Source organism: Elgaria multicarinata, chromosome 4 (genome assembly GCF_023053635.1).
Source record: "Elgaria multicarinata webbii isolate HBS135686 ecotype San Diego chromosome 4, rElgMul1.1.pri, whole genome shotgun sequence".
Lineage (NCBI taxonomy): Eukaryota > Metazoa > Chordata > Lepidosauria > Squamata > Anguidae > Elgaria > Elgaria multicarinata.
In genome coordinates this window covers 28701026-28728255 of record NC_086174.1, presented here as the reverse complement: position 1 = coordinate 28728255, position 27230 = coordinate 28701026, and the positions used below count along the sequence as shown (strand labels likewise).

At 43.2% G+C, this 27230-nt stretch overlaps 1 protein-coding gene and 1 long non-coding RNA gene across 4 annotated transcripts in view; both read left to right on the top strand.

The window, feature by feature from the left end:
* LOC134397394 (uncharacterized) overlaps positions 1–27230 on the top strand; it is a 1014583-nt gene that overhangs the window by 977828 nt on the left and 9525 nt on the right. The window lies entirely within an intron of this gene.
* Positions 1–27230, top strand: part of EML4 (EMAP like 4) — a 203073-nt gene that overhangs the window by 166318 nt on the left and 9525 nt on the right. For all 3 annotated transcript variants that reach the window (XM_063123997.1, XM_063123996.1, XM_063123999.1), the window contains 8 exons: positions 2009–2143; positions 3161–3296; positions 6533–6684; positions 9785–9910; positions 10022–10153; positions 11646–11713; positions 15181–15269; positions 20379–20476. In XM_063123997.1, coding sequence (XP_062980067.1) covers positions 2009–2143; positions 3161–3296; positions 6533–6684; positions 9785–9910; positions 10022–10153; positions 11646–11713; positions 15181–15269; positions 20379–20476 — 936 coding nt within the window. The remainder of the gene's footprint in view (positions 1–2008; positions 2144–3160; positions 3297–6532; positions 6685–9784; positions 9911–10021; positions 10154–11645; positions 11714–15180; positions 15270–20378; positions 20477–27230) is intronic.

The following is a 27230-nucleotide window of genomic DNA, read 5'->3' as shown; positions in this document are numbered from 1 at the left end:
GATTGGGAACTAACCACTGTCTAGGACAATGATGGATTCAGGTTTTGATAAAAGTAATTAGCAAAATTAATAATCAAGGTGTCTGTGGTGAATTGGCACACACATCTGCAATGGTACAATTTTTCCATTTTATTTTTAAGTTCTGACAGTCCACAAAAGCTGAAGCTATAATACAGCCTTCACCAGTCTGGTGCCTTCTAAGATGGCTGCGAATAATGGGAGTTGTAGTCCAACACCCGGTTGGGGAAGGCTGCCATGATAAAAGTATTAGTCTTTACGATGCCACAAGACTCTTTGTTGTTTCCAAATTAAATACTACTTTCCCTCTCAATATATAGACAAAAAAGTCAAATAGATTTTGCAGAACTTCAGGAGTTGAGAGAACTTAAACCAGGAGTATTTTGATTGGCGTGGTTGCCCCTATTATCCAGAACTTAAACAGTTCTTTGTGTCTGTCTAGAGTTGGAATGAAAAATAATAATATCTTTGTGGGTTTTCCCCCTAGACTTGCTGTTTTATTAAATTTTTAGAACAGGGTCCCACATAGCTTGTGTTTAATACACCTTTATTAACACACCCTATATGAATGATATAGGTAAAAAGACTGAGGAGATGCTGCTTTGAACCCCAAAAAAATGGTCCTGATACATATATTGAGATGAAAAGGAGCATGGATCAGGATGTATAAAAAATGTAACCTCAAAAACTGCTCTAAATAGGATCTCTCCTTGATGCGGTCATACTTGAGGGTGTGCTAACACATGCCTTAATGCACACTGCAGCAAACCATGTTGATCTGATTCAAGTGGTATCCTGAAATTGAGGATTGAGGGAAGAAGACACCTGTTGGGCAGTCTATTATGTTATCATGGGTCTCCTGAAGCAGCTGTGGGTTTATAGGTGAACTGCACTGCCCAGGTAAAGGACCTCCCCACCCCGCCCTTCATGCACCACTGTTACGTGTGCTTTGTTGAAACTACATGATACTATAACTGAGGCCTAATCTACACCAAGCAGGATATTGCACTATGAAGGCGGTATGAAAGTGATATATAAAAGGCAGGAGCCACACTCCTGCTTTAGAGCCGTATTGAAGTGCACTGACAACTGTTGGGGCTCATTGACACATACTATATACTGCTGTCATAGTGCTATATCCTGCTTAGTGTGGCTCCTGCCTTTTATATACCACTTTCATAGTGCAATATACTGCCTGGTGTAGACATGCCCTGAGTTCTCTGATCCAAGGAAAATGTAGTAAGATACTGATCTTCAAATGCGAGGTCTTCGTGCCCATACATACAGCTGTTTTTCTCATGCAGTTTGTCCCCTGGCAAATTCAAAGTGCCGTGTGTACCTGGAAGCATACTAATATGCATACAGCGATGTTCATGATCTCAGTAACTACAAACAAACAAACCCCTACGGTTGCATCTATGGAGGTTTCTGCAAAATATAACCTTGTGCCACTGGCTCACATGTTGCTTTTTTCATGCAGTCACATCCAGGCATCTGCCAGAGGACAATTGCTTGGAGAACATCAGATGGCCAGAATGAACTATTTATAAGAGTCACACTGACCTGTAGACATATGTGCTTCTGCTTCTTCTTCTTCTTCTTCTTCTTCTTCTTCTTCTTCTTCTTCTTCTTCTTCTTCTTCTTCTTATTATTATTATTATTATTATTATTATTATTATTATTATTACATTTATATCCTGCCTTTTTTCCTCCAAGGAACCCAAGGCAGCATACATAATCCTCCTCTCCATTTTTATCCTCACAACAACAACCCTGTGAGGTGGGTTGGGCTGAGAGTCTGTGACTGGCCCAAAGTCACTCAGCGGTTTTCCATGGCCGAGAGAGGACTGGAACCCGGATCTCCCAACTCCCAGTCCAACACTTTAGCCACTACATCACACTGGCTTTGGGTGCATAATATTAAATCCTCCCACTTCATCTGCATAAACACAATTTTTATTAGTGGCAAACCCCGTTTTTGTTTCCACAGACAACAAATGAAGTTGTTCTTGCAGTAGCATTCCATCCAACGGATAAAGACACAATAATAACATCCGGCAAATCTCATATCTTTTTCTGGACTTGGAGTGGTAATTCGTTAACAAGAAAGCAAGGGATCTTCGGGGTAAGAAACTCAAGGCAAATTTCCTGAAGCCTTAGGTCAGATTATTTGAAATGTCTGTATTGATGAGATTGTGTCCTTCTCAACAATGATTTAAGGCAGGAGTGAGAAACCTGTGGCTCTCCAGATGATGGTGGATTGCAACACCCATGAGCCATAGCCAGCATTGCCAATGGAAAGGGATGATGGGAGTTTTAATCAAACGATGTCTGGAGGGCCACACATACCCCATCTCTGCTTGGAGGGATCGTCTTCTCCTTTATAGTCCATATATTAGATGTAGGTCTTAACTACACCTTACAGACAGATAAGTATACATTAGCATAAGGCCTAATGAAGTCCCAAATACCACGTTTTACAAACAAAAGCAGTATCAGTGGAGGATTACTTTGAGGCAAGAGACAGGAACAGTGGCGTAACCTTGTCCTTGCAGGTTGTTCCAAACTGTGCCTCTGCCTCCTCTCTCTTCCATCAACCCACCCTCTACCCCAGTCCAGATACATGATTACTTTCTCACATGCAATCTCCCCGGGGGGTGGGGAGCAGTTTCGGAAGGCAGGATTTGGGAGTGGAAACCATCAGCAGGGGTTGGGCTAAGCGTCTTGTCCTCCTACCATTTTTCTACCTAATCTCACTTTCCCAAAGATGCTTGACTTTACAAAAAGAGACCATTGCACATGTTCAGGGTGTGTAATTTGTGTCCTGGCACATATTTTAGAGAAAGGAATATTTTAGGAGCTTCCCACTGTCATCCGTAAGAAATGCTTTGTACTAAGCATTTGCATCCCCAAAGTGCTGTTGCATTGTAAGTAGCAGCAGCCCCGGAATTTTCAAAGCAATGGCTCAGGTGTGTCTGGGGAGGAGGGGTCACAGCTGCAAGTTTGGACCAACCTATAGATTAATGGAATGATCTTGGGAATGAGATGCTCTGAATTGTGCCTCTTCTGCATGCTTTTGCATACACAGCTGCCTGCATGTGATCCACTGGTCCCTTAAATGCATTCCCTTGTTCCTTTTCAGAAATATGAAAAACCCAAATTTGTTCAGTGCTTGGCATTTTTAGGAAATGGAGAAGTTCTCACTGGTGACTCGGGTGGGATACTGCTTATATGGAGCAAAACTACTGTAGAAGCCACACCAGGGAAAGGATCAAAAGGTACCAACGTGATCAAATTGACTTGTGTACATTCTGGCAATGTGTTTAGAAGTTCAGAAAATGCGACAAATGACAGGAGATACCCCAAATGGTTTCATGAGTCTGCAAGCGGCATGTGCATTCTGCTTCTATCAGACGGATCTTGGCCAACTGTCTTCCCATGTGCTTTCCTCCAACAGGATGCCAGTCTATCACCCATTTGGGCGTAATAGGGAAGTCAGACTCATGGCTCATCTACACCAAGCAGGATATTCCACTATGAAAGTGGTATGAAGGTGGTATATAAAAGGCAGGAGCCACACTACTGCTTTATAGTGGTACTGCAGTGCACTGACAACTGTTGGGGCCCAGGACACATCTTCACCAAGCAGGATATAGCACTATGAAAGCGGCATATGGTACATGTCAATGGGCCCCAACAATTGTCAGTGCACTTCAATACCACTACAAAGCAGTAGTGTGGCTCCTGCCTCTTCATAGTGGAACATCCTGCTTGGTGTAGATGAGCCCTCAGATTCAAGGCAGATAAAAGGGAACATACTACTTTGCACAGTCCTGTGCGTTAGCAAGTGAACAACCAACCCACCGTCGCTTATTTTTAGGGTAGCTTGTTGTAATGTGCAAACCAGCCCAGTGAGTCAAATCATTGATCCATCTAGCCCAGTATAGTCAACACTGACTGGCAGCAGCTCTCCAGTGCTTAAGGCAGGAGTTCTTCCCACCCTACCTGGAGATGTCGGGGATCGAACCTGGGACCTTCTGTATTCAAAGCAGGTGCTCTACCAGTGAGCTATGGCCCCTCCCCATTGGGAAACAAGCGATGGTAGAGAGCCGTCATTTTCATGGCCTGCTTGTGAACATCTCAGAAGCTATGGGAAGCCGAATGCCTGACGACGTGGATCATTGGTCTCCTCCATCAGGGCTCTTCTTAATTATCAGCCTATGCAGTTGTTTCTCTTTACAAAGGAGCTGACAAGAAATATGTTATGTGGATGTTTAGACAGATTTCATGACTTGCTGCTGCTACTGATCAGTGCTTAGGATAACTCATGCTGAGAAATATGCACAAGCAGCACAAAAGGTCTAACTTTTATGTATAACACTGGAGAAGAAGTCTTAATATAATATTGCTTAATATAATATTATTGATCCCCATGTAGACACGCACATGAAAGGAACATGTCATGTAGAATTTTAGCAGTTCAGAAGCATCAGATTCTGGCATTAGAATTTGCTCCCATTTTAATATTCTGGCTTTTGAGTTAAATATGCTTTATAGGCAAGCATTTCATTTCAATTTTAAAAATGTTAAAAGAGAATTATTATTTGCAACCAGGCTTATGCTGGCCTGGCACTGCTGAGCCCTAAGGTAGCTCCTAAATCCACGGATAATTATTTTCTTTGGCAGCTAATTAAAATGCTGGGGCTTAGATAGGCATGCCAGAGAAAACATAGTGTCAGAACAGGACGTTTAAACTGCAAATATATATTTGCAGCAAATTTTCTTCCTAAAGAAAAGAATAAAATAAAAATTTAATTATAACATGGATCATACATTTAATATTATAATAACTAGCCTAAAGCAAATAAGTCTTGGCTGTGAGCTGTCATAGTAAAAAATTTCATATTGAAAAGTTTAATGTTTTAATTAACTTAATGGGTCCAGGTTTTTTGTTGAATTGTGCTTTTTTACAGTTGATATATGTTGCTGAATTTGTCATAGATCTGATGAAATTTTAGGTCAGTTTGTGTCTGTGTGCATAGATCTAGAAATAAAGTAAAGAGCTCTCTAGGGATGCCTGTAAAGTAAAGTTGGCATCTTTTACTTGAGTTTTATGGGGAGCTTTGAAGCTAGACACACATTTGCTTTATATTTTGGATCCTAGAACAGATGGCAGTTTGCACCTAATAGCATCTGCCCTTTAGATATTAATCTTGAAGATTAACAAAAAATCTTTGCAGTAGCAGCCAACTGAACTAATGTTATTCTGTCAGGTTTTCTAATTTAAATATTTGGGCACATTGTTATGTGCAAAGCTCTTCTACTAGTAATCCAATTCACACCTAAACTTCACTTACTACGGTTTTTATAGAGGTGTTTAATTCAATATGCTGTTATTGCATGAGGATTCCTTTTTTCTTTTCTTTTTTTGAGGAAACCTGAATAAATTGAAACAAATACATCTTATCCATTTTATGCTGCCTCTTTGGGGGAGTCCTCAGGCCAGGATTTGTTTCAGTCAATTTCAGATAGAGGTTAAAAAGCAAAGCAAAAGCTAATATCTAAAGATGGGGATAACGTAGGATCACTTCTAGATTTTGAAGCAAGAGAATGAAAGCTTGTGTTCTTGATGCTGATTGATGCACTATCTGGTAAATGAGACATGTGCCTGAAGTCCAGGGCCTCGGGTTGCCTTCACAAATCTCTTGAAGGGTTCAGTAGACGCTTCGTGCAGCTCTAAATGACCTGAGTGCCTTTCATCCTCAAGTGCATAGCTCAAAGGAATCCAGCTTTGGAAATAGTAGCTTTTCCATCTGTTTCTCAGTTCACCTTGCAATGTTTCTGTAGAGAATTAGCTTCAAATTTCCAACTTTTCCTGAAGCCTAGACATGAAAAAGAAAGAAGAAGAAGCAAAGCAGCATCTAAATATCAGAGATTCAGGCAGTAGCCTTGTTTTTAACGACCTTGAACAGTATCCCATGCAGCCCATGCAACCAGCGGGACCCACTGCTAGTGTAGCAGGGAGCTAATGGTTGTTAAAGACAACCGAAATGAGCAGAAACACTCATTTCTCCAACAGAGGTAGCAGAAATGAGCTGCGCTGACCTGTCCTGATCTGGAAACAAGTGTTTCCAAGGTTTCTTTACGGAGTGCAAGCACCTCGTTGCACAGGCGGTGTGTGCAACTGGTAGTGTAGTGGTAAGTTTTGAAGTGCAGTTGCTCTTCTTGACAGTCGCCAAAGCCACGCCCCCAAGAAAGTCCAAAACTGCAGGCAACTGTGTTGGTCTATACCAAACAAAGTCGTTCTAGTGGCTTTCATCTGCTAGGAGCTGGTCATTTGTAAAGCCAACAGGTCTTGATTGCCCATTGAAGGGCAAATCATCCCCAAATATTTTCGAGCAAGGAAGACTATATTGTTCAACATTAGACCTTGTTCTTCTGTATAATCCTTGGTATAGGTTTTTCTAAAACAAAATATGGTAATGCCTTTGTACTGCTTCCGTCATGACTGCAGGTGTGTACCAGATCAGCAAGCAAATCAAAGCTCATGATGGCAGCGTGTTCACACTCTGCCAAATGAGAAACGGGATGCTGCTCACCGGAGGTGGAAAGGACCGGAAAATCATTTTGTGGGATCATGACTTGAACCCCGAAAGGGAAATTGAGGTATGCAAGATGATTGCTGTTATCGAAGAAGCTCAATCTGCAGATGTGGGACTGGTGGCGGAGTGTGGGGCAGTAACTAAGATTTCAAACACATAGTTCCATTGGTTATTATTTTTTGCCTTCCAGCCCCATTACTATTTATTTAGTTACATTTTTATCCCATCCTTTTTCTAAGGTGCTCAGGACACCATATGTATCCACATTTTATCTTCTCAATAATCTTTTAAGGTTGGTTACACTGAGAGTCAGGCCCACAGTCACCCAATGAGCTTCATGGCTGGGTGGAGACTGTGGCCTTAGCTAGATCTACCTTATAATCCAGGATGGAGGAGGGAAGATCTTGTGTTGCGTTTAACGCAAGATCCCTCCTCCATTTACACGTGAGGCACAACGACCTCAGGAGGAGAGGCGTCGCGCACGAAGCAGCGCACGAACACTCATGTGCTGAAAGTAAGTGGTTTTTTAATTTAATTTAGTTTCCCCGCTCCCCCCACCTTAACCCCGATGGGCGCAGCTCCCTCGCACGGAGCCGGGTCAAACCGCGGCAACGGGCGACACGTTCCGTGGTCTTGAGCTCAGCCCGGGACTGCGGAAAAAGTGGGCCCAAAGGGGAGGGCTCTACCCCGGGGCAAGGGAGGGATGATCCCTCCCTGATCCTGGGATCCCCTGTGTGTCATGTGGATGCACAGAGACGATCCCAGGGTTCACCCCGTGATAAAGCCCGGTCTAGGTAAGGCCTGAATTTAATACACACACACACACACCAAGTTGAGCATTCTATCCCCTTCCAAACATTATCTGTTTCCCACATATCTTTCCCTCAGTGGAGGCTGGTGGCTCTCATTTCAATGGGGCTATGAATCCATTTTGGGTTTCAGTCAGAACCAGCCAGAACTGTAAAGGAGCTACCCAAGGCGCTGAACCTATTTTGTGGGGGAGGGGTTCCGCACCTGCTTTGTTGGTTCCTGGTCGACGGCTGGTTGGCCACTGTGTGAACAGAGTGCTGGACTAGATGGACCCTTGGTCTGATCCAGCAGGGCTCTTATGTTCTAAACCCAAAGTGGATGCACAGCCCTACCAAAATCTGAGCTACCAGCCTCCACTGCTTGTACTACTAAGTTGTGGCCCACTTCACGCATCTGACATAGGCTGTATTTTACAAGTGTCTATGCTGCAATATATTCATTAGGGCCCACTCTACTGGGCCGTTCTCCTGTGTAAGCCCCATTGAAATGAACTGGGGCGCCGTAAACTCATACTGCGCTCTTGTGCAATCCCCTGTTTCTTCAGTGACTGTCGTGCAGATGATGTCTTTAAAGCGCCTCATTGGTTTGGCCTGCAAAGCAGGTGCAACGCCACTCCCGTCTTACAAGAGCAGAACGTGTGACTGACAAATGTAAGATTGGCCTTTAATTTCACCGTTGAGCAAGGACCCAACCCAAAACTTGTTGAATACCAATCTGCTCATCTCGTGACCATAATTACTCTGAGTCTTCTAGAAAAAAAGGGACTTTTTATTCTGTAATTTGTTTGTTTATTTGACTTATCCTGCTTCTCTACCAAAAGCCTGCACCTTGAAATAATAAAACCGAGCTTAAAACAAAAGACTTAATTAAAATGTAGCATAAAAACAAATCAATTAAAAGCATAATTAAAAACACAGCAAGGCATGAAATCAAGAGGACCCAACCCAGTAAGACTGCCTTCAGCAGCGGACCAGCTGACATGCCAAAGGCCTGCCTGAATAAAAATGTATTTTCCTGCCAGCCAAAGGGTGAGCCAACCCAGCCTCCCTTAGCAGGGAGTTTAGCAAATCTACAGATAAATTCAAAGCCTCTGGAGCACATAGCTGTTAGGGAGAATTGCTTCTAAACTGTTCTTTTAAAAAGAAAATTAATTTCTGGTTTTGGTTTTTGTGAACCTCCTAGAGAGCCTTGGCGATTGGGCGGTATAGAAATGCAAGGAATAGATAAATAAATAAAAACAAAATAAAATATGTGCCAGCTGGATATAAACAGTAACTTGAGTTATCTCCCCCTTCTCTTTGTTAATGTGCCATGTTCCCTGTATTTGATACTATAAAATCCCACCAGTTCTTTGAATAAAATATAGGGGTTGAAATAAAATAATAATATGATTTATCCATCTGGCAGTTGCTCGGGTGACTTGGATAGAAGTCGCATTTCAGAAAAGGGAAACATTGGCACAGGAATTCTTACAATATTATTCAAGACACTGTTTGTTTGTTTTTGTTTTAATTCTTCTCCCAATGCCGCTTGGCATTGGAATGGCAACCGATCGAAAACATTTCAAAGGTAATAATGTAAGGAAGCAGTTTGCAGAGACGTGTTTTCCTACTAAAGCTTGCTCCTCAAGTGTTGAGAAATGCTCGTAATAGTCTTGCATGTGAAACCCTAATTCTGCAAATCTGGTGGGGCTATCTAAAGATGGCATACACCAAAGAATGCAGCATAGCAGCTGGGAAATGCTTCCTTGAATTAAAAACTTAGAAGTACCTTTGATTGATTGCTTCTTTGAAGTCAGGTACCATTATAAAGTGACATTCAGCAAGATTCTTAAATAGTGTCTGTTCTATGAATTGTCCCCACAATCAGCAGCTGTGGAAGTCAAGAGGGATTACACCAGTGTAAGTGATCCAAAATTGCACACACAGGGCAATATCCAATACTGCTGCTGTACTTCCGCTCATTCCATTGTTCCAGTGGGACCCGCTAGTAGCACAAAAGGGTGCTGAAATTGAAATAGCTCAGTGGAGATTTCAACCCAGGTCCAAATTCCTACTCAGCTACGACACATGCATGATCTTGGGCCTGTCAGCATCTGTCACCCTAACCTTACATCACAGGGTTAGTAGTATAAAATGCTGAACTCTGTGAAGGAAGATGGAGGGAGGATACAAATGTGCAAAATAACCAAGTAAAACTAAACAAGTAAATTTCTATTGACATCCCATTGGAAGTGGTTGAGAATTATATGCATGGGGGTTACAAAGAGACATGACAGTAGCCTTTAATATGTATGACTGTTATTACGCTATGTGGTCTACAGTATGGAGTTAAAGGGAATCTGATTTTCTTAGGTTCCTGATCAATATGGGACAATCAGAGCCGTGGCAGAAGGCAAAGCAGATCAATTTATACTTGGCACTTCACGGAATTTTATTTTGCGAGGAACGTTTAATGATGGTTTCCAAGTGGAAGTTCAGGTGCGTTCCTTTTCCCTCATTGAAGACGGTACATAGATTTAATCGCTTTTGTTTGCTACACCGCCATAGGTATTTGTCCAATATTTCAGGTTTATTTTGCTTAATTTTTAGGGTCACACAGATGAACTCTGGGGCCTAGGAACACATCCCTTCAAAGATCTGTTCTTAACATGTGCTCAAGATCGGCAAGTTTGCATGTGGAATTCGGTGGACCACACGCTCGAATGGACCAGGCTGCTAGATGTACGTGGCCTTCTTTTTATGAAGACGTCAGCCCTTATCAGGGGATGCTCCTTTGCATACTCAAGTAGAACTTCCCTGTTACCTGCTGTTTTGAAGAGGAGCCAATTGCACTTCTGTCTGCCTAACAAGCAATGACAACTCTTTGCTTGCAGGGAAGGCCCATAGCTCAGTTGTAGCGCACACGCCTTACAGGCAGGAGGTTCCCAGATTCAATCCCCGGCATCTCCAGTTTAAAAGTCAGTAAAGAGGGAATAGGAAAGACCTGTGTCTGAGATACTGCCAGTCAGAGTAGGCTATAGTGGTCTAGATGGATAAATTGACCTGGTAGGTCAGTGATCTTCACTATTTTTAAGCAGGGGCCACTTTGGCTCCAAGTACCACCACCAAGGCCTACACATGCAGCACTGCAGCTAGCCAGTCACCTTGCTCTTTGCATCTTGAGCTCCTCCCCAACCACAGCTAATTGGCTGATTGCTCCTGCTTTCTCCTCACCTCCCTCCCGTGGCTACCTTTCAGCTGAAAAGTGGCAGGTCTCCTGACTCCCCACCCCCAAAACCTCTTCTGGTAGCCCAGATCACAGCAGCCAGCTCACCACTAAAGCAAATAACAAGGCAAAGTTAGAGAGCCCCTGCAGTAAGTAGGCAGCTACTGAAAAAAGGAAGGAAGAAGAGAGTGGATGAGAAAGAGAGAGAGAGAGATGGAGAGCTACACTTAAAAGTCCTCACTCCTTGCGTTGAAAAATGCTATGGTAGGCTTATGCAGATTTTAGCCATTGAACCTGATTTGGGATGGAAGAATGACTGGAAATGTTTTAGTAAATTATTTTAAATGATCTGGTTAGTAGTCTTTGCATTGAACCCAAGTTTCTCCTTCAACTTTGATTTACTGCTGTCTCACTTCATTGAAGCTAACTAACTTGCGATGATCCTCGCATTGCTCAGGCACAGTGTGCTGTAGACAGCTGGAATAGCGCAGATGCCCTTACATTGGCTCACTTAAAACAAGAGAGAGAGAGAGAGAGAGAGAGAGAGAATTGTGAGATTTCTGAAACTGCGAGTACAACCAGTTGTGTGGCCATTTCAATGTTGGAGTACTAGTTTGTTCATATCATAATGGTGCCCACGTGACTAATCTCTTTGGTCAAACTCACAGTTTTAGAAATGGGATGTGTAAAAGTAGAAACACTATGAAATGATCAGTGGAGAAGGGGTGTGGATAGAAAAGGAACATGGTCACCAGGGGAGCCTCGGAAGGCCAAATTAAGAGCCCAAGAAGGGCCAGTTTTGGCCTGCGGGCATGAGGTTCCCCACCCCTTTTTTTTTTTAAAAAAAGGAGTTCTATCGTGCATTATGATGACAAACAATGCATGTTGCCTTGTAAGTTGGAGCTATGGAGTTCGCTCCATTTACTTTCTTTCAACCCGGTTAAGGCAAATCTATGTAAATGTCACTGGCTTTCTCCATAAATCATAAGACCAAATGGTGTCTTTCAGGAACCAGGACATTGTGCTGATTTCCATCCAAGTGGAACGGTGGTAGCAATAGGAACACACTCAGGAAGGTAATGGTTTTTTTTTATTTTATATGTTCATGCTTCTGTTCAGATGAATATTATCCCTCTTGAAATTCTTAATCTCTGGTGATCTTAATGATGGTGATTTTTTTAAACATATATTTATATCCCACCATACTCCCATCATGAAACTCAAGATGGCAACCTTGGGGTTCCCACGCGGTCTCCCATCCAGCCATTGACCAGACCCAAACCAGGTTAGCTTCAGCCTGGCAGTTGCATCATATGTCCTCAGTCCATGTTCCTTCCTTCCCCTATGTGCAATATAAGTATCCTAATGCATGAAAGGGAACAGAAGACGAACTCTGGGGAAAGAACCTAAAAATATAACACATAAACAAGTTTATTCTTCTAAAATGTCAATGGAATCTATCTGTATGGAAGCAAAACTAGGCTGATATACACCAGTTCGAAATCTTGCCTATCCATATTTTCATCCGTTTTTGGTCCTTGTGGTAGTAAAATAAAATCACCTATCTTTTTAGAAAAATAAGGAAGACACTCGTTCTCTTTGGTAAAGAGGAGACGGTTCTCCATACTCAATTTTGTGAAAATTCAGAGGATTCCGTTTCTCTCTCCCCCCCCACACACACACACTTATAAGTTGGAGGAACGGAACACTACAAGTGCTTGCTGGGAGAGCAAGGAGAAACCCATAGATAGATCACAGTGCAATCCCATTCAGGTTTTGTGGGCAGCGAACAGAATGAGCTAAGGACACTTACATGATGTCTGTTACCTAACTCCTACCCTCTGGGCAGTTCTTGCTCTTGCTCTGCATTCAAATTGCCAAACATCCATCAACTGCTTTAACAACTGAGTCATCAAACCTACAGGGCCAAGTGAAAAGCAGCAATCCACCCCTGCCCCTGCAAGGCCTGTTGTTTCTTTATTGCTAGGAGAATTAGGATTAGTGTTCTTCATTTTCTTCTCCCAGCCTAAAGTATTAATGTTTAGTTTGCAGCAAAGCCCAGCGTTTCACAGTCTGCATCGGCTTTATTGGGCTAGCTTACCATCTGCTCTCTGCGTACTTTTTCACTTGAAAATGAGAGATCCTCAAGGAATGTGTATTTCCTCCCAAAGTGAAACCCAGCTGTAGTAATAAAAACTCCAGCGGAGCTTGCATTTGAACTGCAGAATTCAGTTACAGGAAATTTGTTTCATGGAGACGTGCTCTCTGTTAGCAATCGCCCTCCATGCATGGATTAAGTGAATGAAAGAGCTCCAGTCTTCTTTGGAAATAGGACTCTTGAGTCTAGATTATCTCACAGCCCCAAACTCATAGTTGGAGCTTTGTAAGTAATAATAGGGCTTGCCACGTCCCTAAGTGATTGCTGGCTTTCTTTGCAAACGAAGTGTTAATTTGTTGGTGTTAATTTGTTAAAGTTTTATCTCACCCAGTTCTTTAAGAAGATTCTTTGCAATGCACAAACTGTTCATGGAAATAGTTTGCAAACAATAAGTCCTCAAGCGTAATCTCCACTTAACACCAAGATTGTATGTCTGCTTGATTATTCTAGGGGGACATAGCCACTTTTGTAGAGCCAGCCCTACCGTTAGGCAGAGTAAGGCAGCTGTCTCAGGCAGCTGATTATGAATAAAGTTAAAATCAGAAAAAATCAGATCAGAAAAAAAAATCCCATTCCGTCAATAAGCAGGTGACTTAACACACAAGCAGAATGGTTTTTTACAAAATCCGTAGATCCCTAATTCGTAATAAAGTTAGATTCTAACTTTATTATGAAATAAGTAAAATTGAAAAAGACAAGCTGAAACTGTGTATTTTCCACCATTTAGCTAAAGCATGAAAATGCACTTTTTAGAGAGATTTATACACATTCGAGCAAATGTGAATTTGTACAAATTTGGGAGATCAGAAAAAAAAATCCCATTCCGTCAATAAGCAGGCGACTTAACGAAACACAGGCAGAATGTTTTTTTACAAAATCTGTAGTTTCCTAATTGTAGTACATACTTCAGATCTGTCAGGATTTAGCACAGATTGCAGAAGAAAACACTTCTAATAATTTGGGTGGCATCAAAAGAGAGAGAAAAAGGTGCTTGGGATGTAATTCAATACCAAAGCAGCAGACTGAGACTCATTGTTCATCCATCTGCAGAACAAAATTGGCTGTAGGTGAAACCCACATTTTTTTGTCTTGCCCCCAGTGATATTATTGAAAGTGGTTTCTGTCGCTGTCCAATGAAAACATTTCAGCCATTTTTTCCACTGGTTCCATCTTGCTTGGCCACAGCATATTCACAAGCTGTGGCGGTATGCTGAGCTGCTTCATGTTTTATTGCTTTCATGTGGTCCCTTAACCACAAATTGGTCTTAAGCTATTTGGAATATAGGCCATTTTCCAGATATCTGGTTTTAAAGCTTCAGACTCGTTGTTGTTGTTGTTGAAAATAGTGAGAGATGGCTTTTTCTAAACTCTGACTGCTCTTGCTCATGATGGGATTTTAAAGTGTCAAGATGAATTTTTTTCCGTTGTCCATGTTTTTAATTTTATGTATATTTATAGGCCACACTCTGGTAGCTTAAAGAAATGGCCGCATCTTTCTTTCATGTCTGAGAGAAATGCAGCATCCCCAAAAACCCAAGAGCACTGGAATGACAGTGTCCAATGTTGGTTATCTGATATCATAAAAGCCAATGCACGCAAACTAGCGGCCACATGATGGCTGCTTGAAATGTGGTCCCCTTTGTGGCAACCTGTTCAAATCCACCCATATAGGATATAAATCAAGTACTCTGTCGGTCTGTCATAATAACACAATTAAAGGTTCGGTTAATCATCCTTTTTTTTAAAAAAAGGACCAACCTGTATTCACAATGTACACTAGTGGAGTGGAGTCAGGGCTTATGGAAAGCAATACCAGTACTTTTTGTATTAGCAAGGACATTATCTGCCACCCCCTCAGAATTCCTTGTTCCCCCTAAGCCTAGCTGCAGTACTCACAATAGCTGGTGCAGAATACATTCCTCAGCACCATGGGCTCATCTACACCAAGCAGGATATTCCACTATGAAAGTGGTATATAAAAGGCAGGACTGCTTTATAGCAGTATTGAAGTGCCCAGCAGGATCTACACTACTGCTTTATAGTAGTAAAGCGCACTGACAACTGTTGGGGCCCAGGACACATCTACACCAAGCAGGATATAACACTATGAAAGTGGTATGAAAGCAGTATACGGTATGTGTCAATGGGCCCCAACAGTTGCCAGGGCACTTCAATACCACTATAAAGCAGTAGTGTGGCTCCTGCCTTTTATATACCACTTTCATAGTGGAATATCTGCTTGGTGTAGATGAGCCCCATGTTTCACTTGGTGTGTGTGTGTGGGGGTACATTTGAGCAGCACTCAAACTGACTGCACTTAGAAATCCTTTTCTAACTTGAAAGTAGCTTTTGCTAGAATGTTTCCTTTCTACTTCTCCTTAATAGGTGGTTTGTTCTGGACGCCGAAACGAGAGATTTAGTTTCAATACATACAGACGGCAACGAGCAGCTCTCGGTGATGCGCTACACCGTAGGTAGGCAGAATTGCATTGCATTTTACAATGCTTGCTTCTTTCTAAACACATGACTTAATTTTTCATAAAGAGGTGCTATACTCTAGGACTATAGATCTCTTACCATGTTTTAACACTACTTTATCACTCCATCAATAACAAAAAAATTCACTTGTTCTTTAGCTGCAACTGATTCAACAGTATAGTTTGCCAGCCTGTCTCCATGGATCGTGGACTAAATAAAGCAGATAAAAATGTGAATTCTGATGGATAATAATAATAATAATAATTTCTTACCCGCCTCTCTATTTTGATCAAGGCGGGGAACAACAGTAAGTATAAAATACATAAAATACTGATTAAAAACTATTATTATTATTATTTATTTATATAGCACCATCAATGTACATGGTGCTGTAGAGATTGCACAGTAAATAGCAAGACCCTGCCGCATAGGCTTACAATCTAATAAAGTTGTAGTAAACAATAAGGAGGGAAAGAGAATGCAAACAGGCACAGGGAAGTGTAAACAGGCACCGGGTAGGGTGAAGCTAACAGTATAGGGTCAGAACAAACTCAATATTTGAAGGCTATAGGGAAAAGAAAAGTTTTTAGCTGAGTTTTAAAAGCTGTGATTGAGTTTGTAGTTCTCAAGTGTTCTGGAAGAGCGTTCCAGGCGTAAGGGGCAGCAGAAGAAAAAGGACGAAGCCAAGTAAGGGAAGTGGAGGTCCTTGGGCAGGCGAGAAGCATGGCATCAGAGGAGCGGAGAGCACGAGCGGGGCAATAGTGTGAGATGAGAGAGGAGAGATAGGCAGGAGCTAGATCGTGAAAAGCTTTGAAGGTCAACAGGAGAAGTTTATATTGGATTCTGGAGTGAATTGGAAGCCAATGAAGAGATTTCAGAAGTGGAGTGACATGGTCAGAGCGGCGGGCCAAGAAGATGATCTTGGCGGCAGAGTGGTGGACAGAGACCAGCGGACTGATGTGAGACGAAGGAAGGCCAGAGAGAAGAAGGTTGCAGTAGTCCAACCGAGAGATAACCAGTGCGTGAACAAGAGTCTTGGCAGAAGAGACAGACAAAAATGGTCGAATCCTGGTAATATTATACAGGAAGAAACGACAGGATTCAGCTACTGCCTCAATATGAGGAATAAAGGAGAGCGAGGAATCAAATATAAAACCAAGACTACGAGCTTCCTTGACCGGAGTAAGCGTGACATCGTTGACAGTAAGAGAGAATGAGAGGTGAGGAGAAGGTTTAGGAGGAAAAACAAGCAGTTCAGTTTTTGCCATATTAAGTTTCAAACAACGATGAAGCAGCCAGGCTGAGATATCTGAAAGACATGCCGAGATACGATCGTGAACATCAGGAGAAAGTTCCAGAGATGAGAGATATAATTGTGTATCATCGGCATACAGGTGATATTGGAGGCCATGAGATTGAATAAGCTTACCCAAGGGCAGCATGTATAAAGAAAACAACAACAGGCCAAGCACCGAGCCTTGCAGAACCCCTACTGAAAGGGGAAAAGAGGAGGACGAGCTGCCGTTAGCCGACATGCTGAAAGAGCGACCCTCTAGATAGGAGGCGAACCAGTTATAGACAGAGCCACAGAGTCCAAGGTCATGGAGGGAATCTAAGAGAAGATCGTGATCAACCGTGTCAAAGGCTGCAGTTAGATCAAGGAGAATAAGAACGGAATAATGGCCTTTAGACTTGGCAGTAAGAAGATCATTGGTGATCTTGGTAAGGGCTGTTTCAGTGGAATGCAAAGGACGGAATCCAGATTGAAAGGGATCCAGAGCAGAGTTACTAGAGAGAAAGTCAAGACAACGAGAGTAGACCACACGTTCCAGGATCTTTGAGACAAAGGGCAGGAGAGAGACAGGTCGGTAGTTAGACAGAGATAGTCGATCAAGAGTGGGTTTTTTGAGAATGGGAGAGACTGTAGCATGTTTAAAAGCAGAAGGAAATGAACCAGAGGACAGAGAGGAATTAATAATGTGGAGCAAGGACGGGAGGATAGCGGGGATGAGATTAATAAAGACGCGAGAGGGAATCGGATCACGGGAACAAGTGGAAGGCTAAACGTCCTAATGGCATCCTAAAATTCCACAGGATAGGCCTGCCGGAAGAGATCAGTCTTTATAACTTCCTTAAATGCTAAAAGACTGTTAAGTTGATGAATCTCCTCCGACAGGCCATTCCACAGTCTGGGAGCAGCAGAAGAGAAGGTCCTCTGTGTAATACCTGTCAGCCTAGTTTTGTCTGGCTGAAGGAAATTCTTCCCAGAAGACCTGAGTGTGCAGGGCGGATTGTATGGGAGAAGGCGATCCCACAGGTAGCCTGTACCCAAACCATGTAGGGCTTTAAAGGTAATAACCAATACTTTATACTTCACTCGGAAACTAATTGGCAGCTAGTGAAGAGATTTTAAAACTGGTGTATTGTGGTCACCCCTAGATGTACTGGTAACCAGCCTGGCTGCCATATTTTGAGCTAGTTGAAGTTTCTGGACTAGGCACAAAGGTAGCCCTATGTAGAGCACATTGCAGAAGTTGAGCCTCGAAGTTACCAGCACATGCACTACTGTCTTTAGGTCTTCCAACTCTAGGAAGGCCACAGTCCTGGCCATCACATCTATCTGGGCTGTCATTTGGAGCGACGGATCCACAAGCACCCCCAAGCATATAATTTACCAGGCATGCGGAATGGCAGGGATACAAAAATTGGATAATACCTTATAGAGTTACGATTCCTCTTGTCCAAGCATGTGAAACAGCTAATGAATGGGTCCATGCCTCAGTAGTATAATAATCATTGTGCCTTATGAAGTTTATTCCCTTAATATTTTTAAGAGCCCGGATATTTATTGATTTATTTGAGTTATAGTTATAGTCCGCCAAAAGGTCTCCCAAATCGGCTTACATAATTATTAATTAAACAAGACAGTTCCTGCTTGCTCGCTTACAATTTGAAAAGACACAACACTCAAGGAATGGGGAGGGATAATGAACTATAATTTGACAAGATTTATTTGCTTCTATGATGCTGTTATAATGGCTTGATGGCTTAAGTCAGCCTTCCCCAACCTGGTAACCTCCAGCTATGTTGGGATACATCTTTCATAATCCCCCAGCCAGCTATGAGTCCAGCACATACAGAGGTTGAAGAAGGCTGACTGAAATCATTCATGCTACCATTTCTTTTCTTGGGTGGCAATGCCATAATTCATTACATAATTCATTACAGTTCCCTGTTTTGTTGTAAAATAGTGTGTGTGTGTGTGTGTGTGTGTGTGTGTGTGTGTGTGTGTGTTAGGGAAATCAATGGGAGTTCTTACTATGCTGCTTTCATGCCCAATGCACCAGTGTTTCGCCAGGCCATATTATTATTATTATTATTATTATTATTATTATTATTATTATTATTATTATTATTTGCACCAGTGCCTTGGCAGGCCATTTATTTCAAGTCCTTTCCACACCAGAACTTAGAAACTTCAACCAGGCCCACATCCTCACATGCAGCACTGTTACTACTCAAACTAGCCTCTGCAAGGAGTGGACAAGATGCCTTTGAAGGTTCATGAGCTCCTCATTTTAAAAGGAATGGGGGTACTGGGCATGAAGACAGCATTGCTGAGTAGGGTTATACTGGAGCTCCGTACAGGATGCACTACAACAATGCAGCCTTAATGTTGAACTATGGTTCTCTCTGGGAGACGGTCAACATCAGAGTAATTGTCTCTTTTTCAAGCCTGAGAAATTGGCAGTTTGCACTGTCAGTTCCTTCAGTCCTGCTGAGCATCAGTGTATGGTGTATCATTTACCTAACTATCATTTGCAGACTCTTCAGAGGAGTCTTCTTATGTGATGAAATGAAGGCCTTCATCTTTCCAAAAGTAGACAGATATCTGCGTGATCCAGTTCAGAATTTTCAAGTGGTGCTTGTGTTAGTTGAGCTGAGTGCAGAGACAGAGAAGATAGCTACATCCTGCAAGTGCCCTCAGTTATGCTAGTGTTACTCTTCAGAGCCTTTTTACATTGTCAGCTTTGAGGGTGTAATAAGGCCCATTCCCCCCAGATACCACCTGCCTGATGTCAGCAGATGGGGGAAGCCAGAAAGGCCTTTACAAGACTATTTTAAAGCAGAGACAAGCCTGTACAGAAGCAGGTAGTCCTTGAGAAAGCTTGGTCCCACACTGTGTAAGGCTTTAAAGGTTAACACCAGGCCCATCACTTGCCCTTGGAAATGCCCAGGAAGCTATTGAAGCTGTTTTGGGTGGCCTATAAATATCATAATAAATGCATGAATTAAATTGTTGACCACCTCTTTGTTAAAGCAGCCGAACCACTCTTGACCATCTTGTACACTTACTTTGTACAAGCCTTCTCCATGATTGCCCTGGCGAATATTCAAACCAATTTTTGGGAGTAATGTGCATTCATTCCCTTTTGAGTTGGGGTCACCATTGGATAAGCATTGGACATCTCTGACTAAGGGGAAGGCAAATTCACATGTTGGACCACAGCAAATCCTGGTTTATCACTCCATGATTTTGTAGCCAATCCTTACTCTGATTACAGAGTACATGCGTACACTTAGAAATAACTTTTGTGAAGTAACTTTTAGTCTGATTTTAACATGTTGAGGGACAGGGTTTCCCTATGGCTGTTTAGTATTCATTGGATTGGATCCTGAGAACCGCAAGCAGAAGGAAGATTCTGCTTTCCCACCACAACCCCTAGCACACCCTCAAAAGTTGCTACTAAGGGTTTGGGGACCCTATGGAATGGAGTGGGATGGCGCAAGGAAGGCCGGAGGGGAAGGAGAAATTCTTAGAATGGGACGGAAGCACTTGGTGTGGCCAGAGTTTGACTTACGCAAGGTGCCTCTGCCGAGTTTGGGCCAATTATCCCTGCTTTTGGGGGTGCCATCAATTTTCCATCCATAGCCAAAATGAGAATACCATATGGGCTCTGGAGCATGGGGCATGGTGTGTATTCTTCATTGTCAACTCCCTCAATATGCCACAGATGGGGAGGACTGGAATCCAAAATAGGTTTGGTGTGCCAGTCAACTTTGCATAGCACAACATAACAGTTTGCCTCTATTTTGCATTTCAGACGGCACCTTACTTGCAGTGGGATCCCATGACAACTTCATTTACCTCTACATAGTAACAGAAAACGGAAGGAAGTACAGCAGATATGGAAAATGCACGGTACGTTTTTATGAAACGTAAAAAACCCATTTTATTTATTTATGATGTTTCTAATCCACCCAATAACTCATGTTCTCTAAATTATAAATTAGTATCAGTAACGAGATTTTACAAAGTGACCCTATTTTTTTAAGCTGCTTCTATTCCTTCGCAGCAAAAAAAGTATTCCCATTTATTCCTCTCATAGGCAGAGAGAAAATACGTCCAAACCCAGAAGTACATCAGCAGTGCATGCCAATTCTGAATTGACTTTTCATTGATAAACATCTTTCAGTGACCACATTTAAGCAAATCTTAAACCCATAAAGTTGTACTTGAATTGACAGTATAATCTTACATTTTCTGCTTTAAGGACTTTCCCTATTAATACCACTTTGCATTGCCGTTTTCTTGGGCCATATCTCTGGGAAATGGTTCATTTGTTTTCTTTAAAGCACAACTGCTCTCCATTTGTACAGTATACAGAGTTTAAAACGTGATTGACATAAAAGCACATTAAAAAAAACAGTATACACAGAGACAACATATATCTAAAAACAACTTTAAGCAATCAGCCATAAAACAAATCCAGGATCAGATTAAAACTCATCATAAGCCTGAGAAATACCTGCGAAAAGAGAAAGATACCTGTCGCTGAAAAGATGTCAATGTTAACGCCAACTGGGCCTCATCAAGGAGATCATGCCATAATTGGGGGGCCACCACTGAGTAGGCCCTCTCCCTTGTTGCTGCCTTCCGAGACTCCCTCAGAGGAGGCACCCAGAAAAGAGTCTTAGATGCTGAATGTAGTGTACAGGTAGGTTCATGTTGGGAGAAGTGTTCCATCGGGTATTGGAGTCCTGAACCATGTAGACAAGACTAGAATGCCATTTCTTTAGGTTTATATCCCACCATTTTTCTATAATAAACCCAAGGTAGCACATTTATTTATTTATTTATTTATTTATTTTAAATTATTTTTAAGCTGCCTGTAAGGGTAAAATCCTTTCAAGGCAGCATATGTATGGTTCCAGGTAGTCTCCCATCAGGGACTATCCAGTCTGAAACCTGTTTAGCTTCACCAAGGTTGCTGCAGCATGTGCCTTACACTGACTTGATCAAAGGCATCTACATGTGTTTCCATAAGGTTGCACAGGAAATGCATAGAACATTAGAGTACTCCTGTTGGCTGCAGGCTTATCACTAGACCACACTGTATTTTATCCTCATGTTCCAGCACCTGAGGCTTCTATATCTGTAGTATCTGTTGCCCCCTGGTGGGGAATTTCTAATTTGACGTAATTATTTGTCAAAAGAAGATCAACCTGGTAATTGATAAGCATTATGAGACACATTTACTGCAGATCTCTCTGTAAGTGGTTGGTTGGTTGGTTTTGTGGGGGTTATTTGGTTGATTTTTAGCCATCTTGACTCATTCGAGGTGTTTTGCATAGATGAAGTTTTTGGTGAAGATCCCAGATAACAAGATCAGCAAACGCTGAAGTATCACAGTGCCATTATTTAAAAAGAACTGGAGCATGTGGGAGGATGACCATAAGATGCTCAGGAAAGAATATAGCAGGTCGTGCTGGCGCCTCTGGCTGCTACCTCTTTGACACGATCCAAATTGGGACAGAGGGATTTCACAGTCAAGGATACTACCTTGGCTGCTTTTTTCTCCTTGGTCCCAGACTCCAGGAAAAGGAAGCAGGAGAAAAAAGTGGCTGGATTGCCCAAAAGATCACGTCTAATGTTTCTTATTTTATTTACTTATTTCTTTATTTATTACATTTATATGCAGCCTTTCCCCCCGCCCCCCAAGGAAACTAAGGCCATAGCTAGACCTAAGGTTTATCCCTGGATCATCCAGAGGTCAAACCTGTTCATCTAGGTGACACAGGGCCTTGCTAGACGAGGCCTTAGCGCGCTTTGAGACCCGGTTTCCCTGCTGTGCGTCCACATGACGCACAGGGGAATCCGGGGTCAAGGTGCACCTGAGGCCTGGGCTGCGGAATGTCTAGCGACTTCCGTGGCTTTTTGCGGCTACTCGCTTACTCGCGAGTAGCCGCAAAAAGCCACGGACTGGGCACAGCGCTCTTATGAGCGCTGTGCCCATCAGGCCAGGGGCATCCCCGGGGGGGGAGATGGGGGGGAAGGCCGGACCGGCAGGAGAGGGGGATGGCGGAGGGCGAAAGACACGACACACGGGAGGGCGAGGTGGGGCGGAGGGCGAAAGACACGACACACAGGAGGGCGAGGGGGGGCAGAGGGCGAAAGACGCGACACACAGGAGGGCAAAAGACATGACACACGGGAGGGCAAAAGACACGACACACGGGACGGAGATGGGGAGGGAGGGCGGATGGGGGGGCTTAAGTAAAAAAAAAACCCTTACCTTGTCCGGAGTCTTCGGGGCGCACATGGCCCCTTTAACCAAAAAAAAAAAAAATGGCCGATGCTGCAGGGCTTCCGCGCCGTCGCGGAATAATGTTAGCGCACCGTCGCCTAGCCTCCCTGCCAGCTTATCCCAGCAGGTCTAGCAAGGCCCACACAGGGGATCCAGTGCTCAGGCAGGGGCGAACCCTGGATGATCCCAGGATAAACCTTAGGTCTAGCTGTGGCCTAAGGCGGCATACATAACCCTCCTCTGCTCCATTTTATCCTCACAACGACAATCCTGTGAGGTAGGTTGGGCTGAGCGTCTGAGACTGGCCTAAAGTTACCCAGTGAGCTTTATGGCCGAGTGGGGACTAGAACCCGGGTCTCCGAACTCCCAGTCCAACACTCTAACCACTACACCATGCTTGTCCTCCATACAAAAGGAGGACTGCAGAACCTAGCTGTGAAAGGGGTTTTAATGGTCCTTTTCTTATTACTTTCCCTGGTCCTGTCCCTTCTGTGACCCCGTTTCCCAGTTTATCATCTCCTTCGAATTCCTTCCCAGCTTGGCCTGCTGTGCCTGCCTCCCTGGCCTTTCTGCCTTTGTATTGTTGCAGCCAAAACATACCTCCCAGACGCCGCTCTTTCTGATGCCACCCACATGTTTTGTGGTCTGCCTGGAGCTAGAAAAACAGGGCAGTTGTCAAGCACCTGGCTAGTGGCCCATATTCAGCTCTTCTAGTTGCAAGTTGTGCCAGGCCTGCTTTAGATACAAAGATACTCTGTTTTGCTTAGGGAGATTGATCTGCCAGAGGGCCCGATAGAAACTCCTTCCCAACGCGGAGATGCCCACGATAAGCTCTTAATTTGTGTTCCTTTTGATTTCCCTATGAGATCATACAGGTGTACATGATGTTACTTCCAGTTTGCTGCATCTGAAAGCTCCCATAATTTCTATTCCCGTTATTTCACTTCCTAGTTCCGTGTCCAAAAAGATGTTTTTGGGTGCAGCTTTTGTATATTGTATCGTGTATATCATTGGCCAAGTGTAGCGAGGCCTGGTTTAACTCAACCTTGCAGCGTTCTGTTTCGTTTGTTTGTTTTGTAATACGATTACTCGGAACACTGAGAGAGCAGGAGGAAGTCTGGTGTCTGCATTCGAGGCACCATTGTATACGTGAGGATGCTTCCTTGTATAATACCCAACACAACACCCCAAGCTCCCTGGCAGAAGTTAATGCAAAATACCAATGCACTGTGGTGTATCCCTTTCACTGGAGACAATGGCTGGGTTCACACAGCACACAAACCCACACTCAGTGGTTGAGTATAGGTTCCTGTTGAACTGTGGGTTGTTGTCGAACCATGGTTAACATGTTGTCTGAATGCAGCACATTTTCCACAAGGTGGCTTGTTAACCATGCAATGTGGCTGCAGTGTGGCTCAAGCAAACCACCTTGAGAAACCATGGTTTGTGTTTGGGGTTGTTCAGGATGATTAAGAAGCCACAAGGCATGGTTAACAAGCCATTGTGAGGAAAATGCGCTGCATTCAGAGAACACGCTAACCCATGGTTCAACAACAACCCCCACTCAATCACTGAGTGTAGGTTAGCGTGTTGCGTGAACCCAGCTTTTGTGATGGAAGTTGGAAACTCTTTGTTTCAGAGTCGAGGTACTGCTCAGACTTCTGCACCCATTTGAAAGGCAGAGGCCCAGTATTGGGCAAAAGGCGGGATACAAATGATGATGATGATGATGATGATGATGGACTTTGGGGACTAGTGGTGGACCATAGGGACAAAGTCCAGACCCCACAGTCCCGGGGGGGGGGGGGCAAATAACCACCCAGAGAGTGGAAGATGATGTGGGCATCAGGGCAACAGAATAGAATTCCATTTTATTCCTGTAGTCATAATGGTGCAATGATTTAAGTGAGTTTAAAATGCAAAACTGTGCATGCACAGGGTAGTTTTTTTAAAGGATCAGGTTTGGCAAGCAGTTTTTTGTTGATGCTCTAACATATCAGGAATATAGAAGCAGTTGTAAACCATTGAATGGTGGTTGGGGCGAAGAGAAATGCTTCACAGCTGAAGTAGTCTACATGGGTAATGAAAGCCCCCCACCTCCCAAAGACCACTGCTGAAAGAAGTCCAGAAGATAGGTAATGCAAGCCGTATTATCCCAGTTTCACAAAGGACCAGAATGAAAATTGGTGTCATTATTTAAGGCAAAGATCTGCATTTTGCAATCAAACCCGAGCTCAATCTATCTGGTGCTTACCAGATGGCCAGAAATGAGCGAGGACTCTAGATCACTGTGCCCTACTTGAGATGGTACATAATTAGAATATTTCCGACACCAGAAAATGGTGTGTCCAGTGAACATTAAACTGTGCCACGTGCTGTTGTCTACCATGATGCCTTTGTATGCATGTAGCCCTTTCAAAAACTTGATGTTGCCGTATCGTACACGTATACGATTCCAATAGCAACAATTCTCAGTATGTGTCCAGTGTATCAGGAGCAAAGTGTAGAATGTCTCTTTCACAAAGGTTTTTGCCGAAGGGAGATTTCGTTTTTAAATGGAACATAAAACTCAGCTATCTGGACTATTGCAACCATGTGAAGTTTGGATCTCTCCCATCACAGTTCCTTGCTTGAAGGGATGTTCCGGCAGAAGAGAGCCTCTTCCCAACTGCTTTTTTCTGTTCTCTGTTTGCCTCAGGAATTTTGACAGCTGCCAAATGTCTGGCAGGATCTAGTAAACGGCTGTCCTTCCCTCCCTCCCTCCCTCCCTCCCTCCCATTAGTGCTAGCTTCCAGCATCATAAAGATCCAAGATAACGGATGGGAAAGGCGGAGGGGGGGGGAGATTACATGGAACTCTTCTCCTTCTCCTTCTTCTTAATCACACTGTATGTCTCTGAGGCCTGTGCTTCCCTTCTTCCAATTTGGCAGGAAATCATCTGCTATTCCATCGTTGCCCAAACTTTGTTTTGCCCAGGTTCAAATACGATGACAAACTTACAATTTACCACTAAACCGGATGCGTGGAGAAAGTGGACAGGAAGACATTTTTCTTCCTCCTTCACAATACTAGCACCCAATGGGGTCATCCCATAAAGCTGATTGGTGGGAGATTCAGGACAGAAAAAAGGAAGGACTTCTTCACAGAGTGCATAGTTAAACTATGGAGTTCACTACCACAAGATGTAATGATGGCCACCAGTTTGGCTGGCTTTAAAAGGGGATTGGACAAATTCATGTAGGATAAGGCTATCAATGGCTATTAGTTCTAATAGTTCTATGCTATCTCCAGTACCAGAGGCTGTATCCTTATGTGCACCAGTTGGGAGGGTGCTGCTGCATTCATGGGGCTGGTTGGCCACTGTGTGAACAGAATGCTGGACTAGATGGACCTTTGGTCTGATCCAGCGCGTGTCTTCTTATGTTCTTATGTGAGAGAGTCTGCAAGGGAAGGAAGAAACACACAAGCACATGGGAAAATCATGGTTTAGTCTTATACTTGAACCTGCTGGGCATTTACACCTCAGGTTGTAGTAAGGACTTCAATGCAGCAAAGTTTAGGAATCTTTTTTCATGTCAAGTATCCCTTTGTGCAGAATGAAGGTGTTACACATTGTTCCTCCTATATAGATGTGTTACTATAAAAACGCTTGCTCCTAACCCTTGCGTACAAAATTTGCTTCTGCTGAAGCCTGTCTACAGCTTCCTGTGGAAACTTATGGGAACAGGCACAATCCTTTAACATGAAATTTGGCATAAAAAGAGTGGTGTTATGAGCTGCTGCTATCACTTATATACTTGTTTAAATGACTTCAGAATGCACACTGGTGTGTCTGAGCAATGCACATGGTACGGGACAGCCTTTCTCAACTAGATGTGTTCGATCGCATCTCCCATGCCGGTCCTTGAATGATGGGAGTTGCAATCCAACACTTCTGGAAAGCAGGTTGGGGAAGGCTGGTATAGGGCATATAGATAATATAGAACCCTATGTTATTTTCTAGCTTATTGACCAGAAGCTTTTCAATGTGAGACATTGCAAAGGGGCATCCTGAGATTGGTCACTGGCTGGCTCTAGCTGTCTGTTGAGCACAATCTTGTTTCCCTGATGATGCATAGGTTTGCAACCATGCATTTGTTGCATTGGGGTATAAATCTTTAGGCAAAAACATAGGATACTTTTTAGCTGTACACAGTGGCCATGTGATGTATCTTATTCCTGATGTAGGTATACAATCCTTTTAGAATTCAGCCTGGGGCAGAAGAAGGAAATCTGTGGCCTTCCAGATGTCTTGGCCTTCAACTACCATCAGACCTAGCAGCATAGCCAGTGATAAAGGATCATGGGAGATGTAGGCCAAACCTCTTG